This window comes from Melanostigma gelatinosum, assembly GCF_949748355.1.
Source record: "Melanostigma gelatinosum genome assembly, chromosome: 4".
In the NCBI taxonomy this organism is placed as follows: domain Eukaryota; kingdom Metazoa; phylum Chordata; class Actinopteri; order Perciformes; family Zoarcidae; genus Melanostigma; species Melanostigma gelatinosum.
Genome location: NC_136637.1, coordinates 4,589,876 through 4,602,944, shown reverse-complemented (window position 1 = coordinate 4,602,944; position 13,069 = coordinate 4,589,876). Strand labels below are relative to the sequence as shown.

General features: G+C 40.6%; 1 protein-coding gene across 2 annotated transcripts in view; it reads left to right on the top strand.

The window, feature by feature from the left end:
* The window catches only part of st3gal3a (ST3 beta-galactoside alpha-2,3-sialyltransferase 3a), a 42,078-nt gene that overhangs the window by 6,494 nt on the left and 22,515 nt on the right, over nucleotides 1–13,069 (top strand). Inside the window, exons 3-4 of one of the 2 annotated variants that reach the window (XM_079267590.1) lie at nucleotides 2,256–2,301; nucleotides 2,523–2,615. In XM_079267590.1, the coding sequence (XP_079123716.1) occupies nucleotides 2,256–2,301; nucleotides 2,523–2,615 (139 nt within the window). The remainder of the gene's footprint in view (nucleotides 1–2,255; nucleotides 2,302–2,522; nucleotides 2,616–13,069) is intronic. The other variant, XM_079267591.1, reaches the window with a different exon arrangement.

Here is a 13,069-nt window from a genome sequence, read left to right as displayed (position 1 = left end):
GTAGCATTTACTCAGAGCAAGGTCAGTACCTCCATGGCATCATGACAATATGATCATATCCAGTTTATGAAATGCTGTTGTGGAAATGATTCCAAAAATCTGTTTATTCTGACTTTTGTCACTCAAAACCACATGCCAGGATGGTGCAGACGTTTCTATTAGATGCAAATGAAATCGAGGAGACTACAGAAATATTACAGACACCAAAAAAAACAATCGGTTGCTATGGCGATACACAAACGTGGTGCACATTGCAATGGAAACAGAGGAATGTCACAGTGAACTGTACGGTTTGATTAGGTTGAGCCCTAACGACCAGAACTGAAAACACTACAGAGCAGCTTCACCACCCGACAAGAAAGCGAATGAAAGAGGAATGAGACGTGCATCATTCATCATGTACACCAAAGAACTTCAACAACCCCATGGAAAACAAGTTCTTTATTTCACTCTGGGTTTATTTAAGGAAGAGAAAGTACAATAAGATTTATAAATATCTTTTACATGAAAAGATTTCACCTCTTTTGGTAGTAGCATTGTAATAACAAACAGAATCATTCAAAGCAGAGCAAATTCAAATTCAAAGGTGTACCTGTGTGTATTGCATTTTTCAGTTGCTGTTTATCATGAATGTAGCTAGGTAGGCTAGCTGATCAATAGCTTCTCTAACCAGGGACACAGCTGTCAATGGGCTCATTGAATTTTGAATTGTCCATATTTAGCTTTCACCTATGCACACATTCAGTGTTCAGATTCGAGTTTTTTGGCAGTGTCCCTTTTGCGAAGACCATGTATCACATCCACCAAAAGCATCACGCCCTGATCTCTACCTTAGTGGCACAAGCTTTACAAAGTTCATCAGTATCTGCCGTCGGTACTTCTTCCCAAAAGCAGCTATTAGTGTCAGGGCTGCACTGACTTTTGATGAAATGAGAAACACAATTTCTTTTTCAGAGAACGAGTTTGTTTTCTTCCGTAACCAAAACAAATTATAACTATTTTCATGTTTATTGTCTGTAAAAGTGTCTTTATGAAGAAATGAAGCGAGTATATGGAAGGTTTAGGGTAAACGTTGCTACGCGATATTTGAAAGCTCACGTGCGTCTGCATGACCAAAACCAAAATCAGATGAGACGTGATGGAAAGTAGCCTTCAACAGCTTGAGTTTCCACACATGGCAGTAGAGTTGAGAAGACAGATCGTTTCGTACTAAACGTTACAAAACATAATACTTACTATCAAGTTAGGGTATTTTTGAATCATTTGCAATTGTTTGGAATAACAAATAGGATCTTGCTAAGGACATTTGACACCAAATGTAATGGAACTGTACATTTGATTCAGGTCTGCCACTTTTGCAAAAAAAAGTTAGTTCATTGACTGCACAATAAGCAATTTGATATTGTGTTTTTACAGCCTACACTAAGGGCAACTCACATTGACATACATGTCTTGCATGCCGTTACCGTCAGCATACCTAGCAGAGTAATATGTTCGCCAAAACTTCAGCGCCTTCTCCGTTTTCAAACCCCGCCCTAAAGCATCCCCTGCTTTATGGTCTGTTTGACTCTAATTGGACCATAATTTACTAAATGAACATCATGCTGTATTGAAGAAGACTTGAAACTAGAGATTGAGACATAAACTCATGTTTACAATGTTTACTGAGGGAATAAATCAAGAGAGAAGTAGAGTCACTTTCTCATAGACTTCTATACAACCAGAGGAGTCGCCCCCTGCTGGACATTAGAGAGAATGCAAGTTTAAGACTCATATATTATGTACCCATATGTAATATATACCACCATATATACCCATATTGGCTTCACTCTTCAGAACCGGAGGTTACCGCCTGGTCAGACCACTGCTTACCCTCAACCCTCCCCTTTCTGATTGCATATGCTCATGAAACAGGTCTCCCCATTCAAGTGTAGTGCAAAGTGGGGTTTTGGTCCTCCTTTTCTTCTATTGACAGAGAAGCTCATCTCAATCAGTTTCCCCACTGACTTGGCCTCCATTGCACATTTGTTTGGAGAGTTCGCCATGTTAACTAAACCAATGAGTGCAGTGTAGTTGAGTGCAAGTGGACAATAGAACCCAATAGAACAGGAAGTCTGCCCTACTGCTGACTTTTCATTCTCCCACTACAGATGACCACAGACTGGACTGAGTTAACAGATGTGTTGAATGATTTCAAGGTCATACAAATAACTATGACATTCTAAATCATATTTTCTTCACTTCTCTTTGTCTAGTGTATGACCAACAGGGGTTCCTTCTGAAGCTGGATGGTATTAGTCTGTAAGTATACATTTTACCATTCATATACTATATTTAAACCTTATATTTATATATAAACTGCTTGTTTTCAGGCACCGTATCAATGGTGGCACGAGGTGCATGGGCCAGCACTGTTGAATTGTCCCTACTGTTATTTACATTGCTGTGTAACATGTGCCGTGTATATAATTTGTGTGTGAATGTTTGACCATCACTTGACTCGATCCCCCCCATGTCCACAGGCCGCTAGAGCTGATGTACAAGTACGGCAATCTAAGCGAGGGAGCCTGTAAGCCTGGTTTTGCAGCTGCCAAGATGACAGCCGCTTATCCAAAGTAAGAATTATGCACAAGCCATCAAACATAGGTTGTTAGATACGACATGATCATTGTGACCCTGGTGTTAACGCTTGTGCAATCACTTGTCATGCTTGTGGTAATGTTGGTGCTTGGGTTCTCCTAGAACAGGCATGGGCAAACTACGACCTTTTAATCCGGCCCGTCAGATATTGGTACAAAATTGCCCAAACTATAATAAAGACTAGGGCTGGGCAGTATACGGTTTTTTTTATTTCCGGTATGATGTGAATTCTTCACACACCATTATACCGGTGCATCACCGAAACAACTGCTGTCTGCCTTCAACAGGCAGCTGAATGTATTCTTTGCTGCTGTCAGCGCTAGTTCTCTTATATGTATTGAGAGGGAACTCTAGTCATGGTCATAACTTTATAACACAACAATTAACAACCCACAACTAACACTCTTTAACAGAGAAAGACACCAGAGCACACAACAGTCTGTGACACATAAACAATTTGTAACACTAATAATTGTACATTTATAAAATTTCACCGCCGAACTGCATGCTGGGTACAGCTTGCGAGCGAGCCTACTTGCTAGCACAACAGTCTGCTAACAGCTGGGAGAGGCTCCGTCGCTCCAGTAACGTCACATTAAAGAACAGAACAGAGCGATGCAGGATGAACAAAGACAGACCGGAGATGCACCGATAGAGTTTGACACATAATAACGCTGATTACCGTAATATGCGTGGTATTTGTTATAAATGTACGTTGGTGCAAAGAGGGTGATAATAAGCTGTACAGGGAGGGGCTTAGGACCCAGGGGAATGTAGGCAAAGGAAACGGGAAGAGACGGAAGACACGCCACACAAACAGCTGTTCACCGCTCGTCACGATCCTGCAGACCAGTGATTCTCAACTGGTGGTTCGTCGCGGACCCGTTTTCAGTGGCCTTTGCTTTATGCAGCAGAGTTATTCACGCTCCTTTCCAGCATTTACGGCACTTGTTCAGCTATGCAGGAAAAACACAGACCAATGCGTTGTAAATCACGTCACGTGATGCAGTTTAACCAATAAAATAAGGGTATTCTGATACGTTTCCTGACGCCAGTGAGATGTACCCACACCGTGACACAAGGGGGAGAGACAAGGAAAGACTACAGAGCAGAGCTCTGATAATGTTAAATGTGACAGTCAAATATTTGTATGATCCCTTCAAAGAATCAAACTGCTAAAAAGACCACAGTCATTAACCTTTACACTAAAAACTCTGTGTCAAAAATGACTGCTTATTCAGTAAGTGCATGATAAAATAAGCATTTATGCAATAAAAAATACCGTGTAAGATCCCAGTTAACTGATGAACACCTCAGATCTGTTCTGAGAATTGCCACACCCAAACTGACACCAAACGTTGACGCACTGGTTAAAAAGGTTTTATATTCCACTGCAGTTTGTTTTTGCCCACCATGCTGTGGCTCTTTATTGGCATTCATAGTTTTGAGGGCTAAAAAGTTATAAATGCTCTAATATTCTTTTTAAAAATGCATTGACAGTAAAACATGAATTAGGTGGCCTTTGCCACTCCTCGTTTTTCCCAGACGCTTAATACGTTTAAAATCATAAAAATGTTCAAGGAGTGCTAGTTAACGTTAGCTGTTAGCAGCTGGTAAGCAACATCCCAAATGATTTACATTGTGACGCTTTCAGGCTATTCAGCAAATATTTTAGCTATTCAGCAAAAAAATAGTACTGGCTGAAGGTAAATTTTAACGTTATTATGATGTGTTCAAATGTCATCATGTATATTAAATTTTTGAATAAATCCAGTTGTTTGTCGGAGATGTTTTCAGAGCATTATAAATCGGGGGAATTATACCGGTAAGCTGTTTAACTTTCTAACAAAAAACATGCTATTGTAATTCACCTACTGCATGCCTAAAAACTGGCCTAGATCAGTACTCTCCATCAAACAGTCCTATTTTACAGAAAGCTCTCTGAGCTCAGAGTGGTTTGGTAGAGTAAAGATCCCATTTGTGCCTCTGCATTATTAAAGACCGAAGAAGTCCCCACCCCGTTAAAACCCTTCACCTGCACATGTTTTCAGCACTATGTGTAAAATGAATCTGAAGACGCAGTGGTCTGACTGGGCCAATGTGTGGTGCACATGTATTTTTGTCCTCTTCTGCTCTGCCGTTGTCCCAGTGCGTGAGAAAACCTTCGGGCCGGTTCACATACCCACTTACTCTGTGAGCACCGGAGACACGCAACCCTCAAACCCACCAGGGCCTTCAGACAGCGGCGTTAATGAAGTGTGCTCAGATTGAAACATGTTAAAATAACACAGGAGGATGAAGCGCCCAGGGCATCCTTGACCCATTTAATCTGCTGTCTTTGCTCAGCTGGTTCCTCCGTGGATCTTTCTGACGGGAAACTGCTGCAAATACAGAAATGTGCGGCAAGTAGCTCACACGACAATGGAAACTGTTTCCAGGGGACTTTAAAAAGGGATGCACACGGCTGAAATAGAACAAAGCATACTTTTTACTTTTAGTACATGCTGCAGCTGCCCTTACTAAGTGCATACTGTTGCAAGTAGTATGCATGTAGTATGCATTTAATTTGGACATGGTAAATGGACTGTACTTATTACGTATTTCTCTTTTCTAGTCTTCTGACCACTCAAAGCTCTTTAACACTACATGTCATCATTCACACATTCATACACTGGTGACAGGGATACCATACAAGGTGCCACCATCATTCACACACATTCACACAGCTACGGGAGCAATTTTTGGGTTAAGTGTCTTGCCCAAGGACACATCTACATGCGACTAGCGGAGCCGGGGATCGAACCGCCGACCCTTTAATCGAAGGACGACCCAGTCGCCTTCGGACATAACCTTCCTCATAACATGGCACCTTAAACTTTGACCCAATTGCTCTTATCTCTGCTGCGCAAAGGATTGTGGGTTAGAATAGCCAGAAAAGCATGCCGGCTTGCATACAGCAAAATGCGACTGGGTGTTGTAGAACATCCTCCATTTGACATACTCATACCTGCAAACTTGTCACTTTTTGGTGAAATTCACCGTTTTGAATCAAAAATATATCATCCACGTGAATCGTGTAGGTCCGTAGACTTTTTTTTCGGGGTTGGAGTGAGACGAGGAGAAAATGTGATGTCGTGATCTTCGCAATAGAACATCTTTGATGTGATGAGTCTTGGCCAATCAGCGTTCAGATGTGTACAGCGTCTTCATTTCCCTCCGTTACAGTTTAAGTTCCGTTATGTTCCATTACCGTTCAGACTTGCTGGGTTAAGTTAACGTCCACTGCATGCGGAACTTTGTCGACTGTTAACGTTCGTCATTGTCGCGATTTAGAAGGAAAAAACATAACGTGATGAAACATGCAGGCCCCCGTGTTCTGGTTCAGTTCACGCGGTCACTCGTTGACGTTAAACCGGAACACCGGCGCATCTGGTTGCAGGTTGTTTTTTGAACTCAAAGTAGAATGAGGATGATTTCGTGGTCAGAATAACTTTCATGACCACGAAACATGAGGCCCAGATACTGATGAGATGATGAGGTCAAAGAGCTTCCGGGAGAAGAGGCTGGTTGTGTAGCGCAGCTTGATGCAGGGCTGAGCTGTGAGTGGAGCTGGGCCTGGATAAAGGTGGAGCTGGGCCTGGATAAAGGTGGAGCTGGGCCTGGATAAAGGTGGAGCTGGGCCTGGATAAAGGTGGAGGTCTAAACAGATGTGAGTACAGCTTCCTGCTGTCACAGTGTTTTAAATACATTGACAAGGCAGGGTATGCTAAATGCAGCCTCTGCTCCAAGGAGATGAACTACAGCAACAAGGGCTCACATGCCCTCTCATCACACTGTTCACTGTAATGACCACAGCCAGTGTAGTAACAGTCCCAACAGTCCCACTTTGCTCTCAAGAACCATGAAGTAATGAGGGTTAAGGTGCCCGTACCTTCATTTCAGCAGGTTGCTAATGCAGAGGTGTGTATAGATCACAGCTATTATTTTACTCTTGATGAACTACTTTAGCCAGAGTAGATTATCATTTTCACAATTGAACTGGATTGAATGCATATTAATTGCAAATAGGCCACAATTCTTGATTTGAGTCAAATTAAGCCGCAGGCTCCACTCCTGGTGGTGCCCTTCCGTCAATTCATTTAAGTTTCCACTTTACAGTAACAGTGGAAGTTAATATGAAGCCATACAGTAATGGTTCAATGAAAACTACCGTAATCACTTTATTTGTACAGGCGATGGTTCTCGCTACTCTTGCTATCTCTGTTTTTATTTGACCAAAACTTTTGAAAATGAGACCTCGGTCTCAATGTATTTAGTCTAAATAAAGGTTAATATTAATAATAGAGCTGAAATAGTGAACCGAATATGTTTGAAAAAAAACAAAAACCTTTATTTAACCAGGTAGTCCCATTGCGATTAAAAATCTCTTTTGCAAGATGTAAGTAACAATACTACATAACATTAAGGGGCAGTTTTTGTTTTTTATGCTTATGTGTTGCTAAGAAGACACCCCAGAAGATGGGTCACTCAGGTATAGTTCCATCATTGTTCAAAGTCAAAGAATAACTTTATGATGTTAGTTGTAATGAATAAATATATTTTAAAATCAAGTATATTTCTCTGGCATTTATAGTTTTCTACTGTATCGTACCGAACCGAACCGTGAATTTTGTCATCATGTTTGACACATAAACAGAGGTTATTAAATGACAGGCTTCATCACAAGCAGTTCAGTTAGAATTCACTCTCTGGGGCTTTTATTTTGAAATGGGGTGTGGGGGAGAAGGGGAGAGGAGACAGAATCATAATGTTAGATAAACACAAACCGGTTATTAAATGACAGGCTCATCACAAGCATTTCAGTTAGGATTCATTCTGTGGGGCTTTTATTTTAAAATGGCATGTGTGGGGGACCTCTAAAGAGAGACACAGAGAGAGAGAGGGAGAGGAGTGTATGTGTGCGTGTGTCTGTGAGTCTGTGTTTATCAACATCACTAATTGGCTCAATCGCAAACACCTGTGTGCCTGAAGCCATTTCATGGAGATAAAACAGGAAAACACCTCTCAAACAAATCATCAAAACTCCCATAACCGTAGCTCCTATTGCTCCAATATTAATAATTGAGGGGAAGAATGAGTTGAAGAACAGATCCTGTAAAACTTGTGTCTGTAGTGTAAAAAATGTGGCTTAACTGGCGATCTAGAAATGGGGTACCGTGTTCTGTGGAAGATGTTTTTGAAGCAAAATTTAACATTGGTCTCTATGGAGCAGAAAGTTGGTTTTCCTCTCAATTAACGGCTTCTGTGTCAAATGTGGAAATCTGTGGGATTCCACAGTAATTTTTCTACGACAAGGACAATATTAGCTACTTCTACATCCAGAAATTATGCATGAAGAGTGAAGATTGTGGACACAGTGGCAAAATACAAATGTTTTTTTCACAAGAATCTCAAGCTGCTCTTCACTCTAGCGGTGACATCACGCACTCTAAGCTGCGCAATACACACCCATTATAAAGTCAGAAAAGGGCTGAAAAATCATAAAAGTTAAATTGCTGCAGTTCAAAAAGTTTAAAAGATATCAAAAAGCTGAATCATGTTGGCAATAGTTGAGGGTTTTCTCAACATTTGAAAGTTGAAATGGTGTCTGTCGCTGAAAGTATGAGGAAGTTGAAGGATTTGAAAGTTGAAGAAGTTTTTGAAGTTTTTGAAGGATTTGAAAATCTTCTCCATAGAATCCCATTCAAAAAAAAGTTGCAAAAAGCTTAATAATTCAAAAAGTTTAAAGGTTAGAAATAGAAAAAGTCATAGCAGACATGAGCTGAAGGAGCTGAACATTTTGATAGTTGAACGGTTTCTGTAGCTTAAAAAATGAAGAAGAAGAAGCGTTGCGACGAAACGGGGGACGGAAGAAATAGTGGAATAAAGAAACAGGATAACAATAGTTGGAATGCTTAACAGCATAAATTATGTTCACTGAATTGCCCTGCAGTTTTAAACTCAGTTCATTCAGGGTGAAGTGAAAAAGCCACGATATTATATTTTTCTCATCTTCTAAAAAGAGAAAGTAGTTTGGGAAGAATTCACTTATCTAATGACTCTGGTCTCTCTGGTCATTTTGTCTTTTGGAAATCGTCTTATGAATTGACTTTCACAGCTCACACTTCAACAGTCCTGATCTGCTGTCTATATCCTCATCTCTCCCCCGTGTGTCACGGTGTGTGTACATCTCACTCAAGTCAGGAAACTTGTCAGAATACCCATATTTGATTGGCTGAGCTGCATCACGTGATGTGATTCACACCGCATTGGTCAGTGTTTTTTCTGCACCGCTGAACAAGTGCCGTAAATGCATAAAAAATGCCCTTCAAAATATAATCACAATTATGATTATTTTTTTTGTCAGGCAAAGGCCACTGAAGACCCACTGAAAACGGGTCCGTGATCCAGTTTTGGGTCGCGACCCACCAGTTGAGAATCACTGCTCTAAATCTTAAATAGTATAGTCGTATGGGTATTGGAATGCACAGCTAGCGGTTAGTCTCTTGCTCATTATTAGCCTGCCATTTCCAATAATCTGATGACATACACACAGTTAATTAATTGTGAAACATGTTAACTGGCTATGACATTAATAGTTACTTTCAGAACCCGTAGTAGGTGACAACAAGTTGGTAGAATTTGCTGACGTGACCAATCAAACCAAACCTCACCCTAGAGTGAGAAAGTAACATTATGTCTGATTTTACATGAAGCATATCTATGATTGAGGGATTGCCTCAACACAGCTCTCAACATGGAGATGGCTGAGCCGGCGGCCAGCAGCTAACGGTGCTAGCAGTGGACCGGTTACGTAAGCAAAGCACAGAGAAGCTCAGATTACAACACACACAGTGACTTCATTCGCTCCTCCACTATATCTTTACATATATAATAGCTGTTTGCTGCTATATTAATGCTCTACAATTCGAATATAGCACTGTTAAACATGAGGACATTTTCGATGTGTTACAATGTAATTTAAGGTGATTATCCCTTTAATGTTTCTATGAAAAAAAAAGTGACATTAAAATATATTTAAATTTAACATTGTCATAGTAAGGGTCATTCTGAAGAGGACAAATTTTTATTATGAATGTTATAATGTCAATTTGACTCAACTTTCCCTTTCATTTACGACAGTAAATGTCTTGATATTGTACGGGGTCATTCTAAACATAACTCCAGGGAAAATGTTTGCAAACCTCTGAAGAAAAGCATGTATTTATTTATCTATGTGTGTTTAAAAACAAGTACATCGTTGATGTGTAAATTGGTGGTCATAGTCAGGAATATTTTGAGCAGAAATCCATCGCACGTCTGTTTTATCAAACTGGGACTTCTTCGCTGACCGTTTCATTTGGTATTTAAAATGTTACAACTGATTGCTTTAATTAAGTCTTCCTTTGTCGTTTTTGGCCGCTCAAAGTACCGGAACTGTAACAGCACATATAGACGCGCATCCAAATCCAATAGGTGGCTGGCTTTACCGGGTTTAGGCAAACACCGGCTCAGCTGTCTCACGGTGCTGCTGATGCACGGTGCTGCTCTGTGTTGCCTGTCGGTGATAGAGAAACCGACTCTGAAACAATTTTTATTTGAACTAATGTAGAACCCGTCACCAAAAATATCATTTGATTAATGATATGTGTTCCCAAATGATTCAGTGGAATACTAAAGCACATCAGTTAGCGCCAGTATTAAGTGGAATGCTTGTAGACTGCACTGGCAGTGACAGTAGACCTCTCAACCTGTGGAAAACGGTAAAAATTATTTCACACAAAACTTGAATTTGAGCAAAGCGTGAATGCAACTTGAATTTTCTAAATACACATTTTTAATAAACCCTGATAATCATAGTTATGTATTTTGCTGATTTTTAAGAAAGTTTAGTGTTTCCATTCTTTTGTGAATTACGCTTTCCACCGTGACCAATTTCAGATCACAAGGCCAGATTTTTGGTGTTGGTGTACATCTTAAATTTCATTTATTTGGAGAAATAAAGTCAGTCCTTCCTGATTCATGGGGACTGAATCCACAGCCTTTATAGCAAGAAGTTCAAGATGGAAAGATACATTACATACACCATCAGACACGTGAACAGTGTTTTAATCTTATTTTTGTTTTTATACCACTTATTATTTCTTTCTTTATTTAATTGTACTATTTTTGTCATTGTGCTGCTGCACCCACCAGTATCTTATCTCATGTTATCTTATCCTATGTTAGCTTATCTTAGCTTATCCTATCCTAGCATAGTATGGAGACAGAAAGGCAAGATGCATCATTAGCAGCTGATTTATTCACCGTGCTGAAGTGTTTTCAGGTTTCTTCCAACATTGACTGATTAGCAGCTGTTTTGTGTTTCCAAAATCAGAGCTCATTTGCAGTTCATTATGTGATATTACACATGAAGGAAAGGAGCTTCCAAAGCTGCAGGGGTTGACTCGGTTAAAGAAACACTTTTCCGTCTGTTTCACTTCTTCCACAGCAAAGGTTTATGCACATGTTGCCCTTTGGATGCTTAATTTTTCAAAATTGGACACTAATTATTTTAGCAATTAAAGCCAAATGTATTTGTTGTACAACCTTTCAAAGCAACATGGTTAACTGGAGTTTTTGTCATTTTTAAGTATTAAAAAAATTAAAAAAATGTAAGTTTGTAGTTAGTTTATTTCTTTTTATTAGTTACTGACCTTTTCCACTTTTTTTCTGCTGTATTTTATATCACTTCGATTGTAAATTAAAGAATTTTGTCACAAGGGATGTGGAAGCCTGAGGACACTCAATGGCATCATGGTACATTTTTGTTTGTGTTATAAATTCATGTTTGTTTTGAGTCCATTTTGGATCTTGACAAAATGCACTCAAACCTACACACCGTACGTACAGTACATACATGTCCAGTTGTGCTTCAACACGAAGCTCGACTGTTAAAGCCTAATTCCCCAAAGTGGAGACAGATGTAAAGATTAAATAGAGCATAGCATGGTTAATGCTGTGGAGCAACAAACTAACAGAATACACTTAACTGTGTAATTTTTCTTTTACATGCAATGTTTAACAGACCTTCATTAGAGATGGACAGAAAGGTGGTGACCAGCCAGTTGGACTATGTTCATGTAGAGCAGCGGTTCCCAAACTTTTTAGGCCGCGCACCCCCTTCTACATCCCGACCGGGTTCGCGCACCCCCCCCCCCCCTTAATAAAAAAAAAAGAAAAAAGAAGCAACAGAGCCTTTTAAGCCTTCATAGCCGCATAAGAATCGGACCAATGAGAGAACAGTTTGCTCGCACGTGGCATTTGTTTACAAGATTTAGTCCGCTGTTAAATGTTGCAGTGTGAACACAAACCGAACAAAGGAGCAACTGCAACAAAGCAAACGAACTGAAGGTGTGAAAACGCCCTGAAACACTGCAACAAAGTTTCAATAACTTTCAGTGACACAAGGCGTCACTTTTAAAGAGCAATACGGATGCGAGCACACACGCACAGGCTCAGAGGCAGATTATCACATTTCATTTACAATTAATGAGCGACTAATGTAGCCAGGATGTCTGCGGACAAAGCATCGATGCGGTGACACAGTGTTGTTGGACACCGGGATCATGTCCAACTTTTTTGCTTCTTTCTCCCCAATCATACATTCCACCATCTCTCTGGCAGCTGGCAAGCTCACGTCTTCGGCGATTGTGTGCGGTAGCCCCTTTCTCGCTATTCTGTAACCAGATATGAAGCCCGTAGTGCGTCATTTATAGACCAACACATGAATGAGACTCCAGTTGTTTTTGGCTGTTTTGTAACTCCTCCAATTTCGATATAAAGAATGTAAGGGGCTTTTGACTTGCACTGGCATGCTTGGTGTTCAGGTGGAGACGTAAATAAGAGCTTCAGACTGTTAGCCAGAACCTCACTGCACACCACGCACTGTGGCTTTGGGGAATCTGCATTGCCAATCCAAGTGAAGCCCAGACACAGATACTTTTCATCATATTTCCTCCTTTTTTTCCCAGTCTGATGCTCACTCTCGTTTCCTCTTTTTTCACCTTGACTCCGCGATGGGCCGCTGTGCTCCCGATTTGTCTGTGCTATCCCTTCCTCCTTTTCGGTCTCCTCCGTCTCATCTTCCTCTGACTCTGGCTCGATTTCTTCTCCCGGTCTCTCCTCAACGCACCTCTCCGTTCCCCTCGCCTCCGATTCCTCTCTCTCTCTCTGTCCCTCTCCTCTTTTACGACTGATGGCTTCAGATGTCCCACCTGACAGTTTTTAAATTAAAATTACATTTTTTTAAATATTTAATATTATTACACCATCAGACCGCCATTACACTTTTCCTCTCGCGCACCCCCTAGAGGCAGCTCGCGCACCCCACTTTGGGAATCCCTGATGT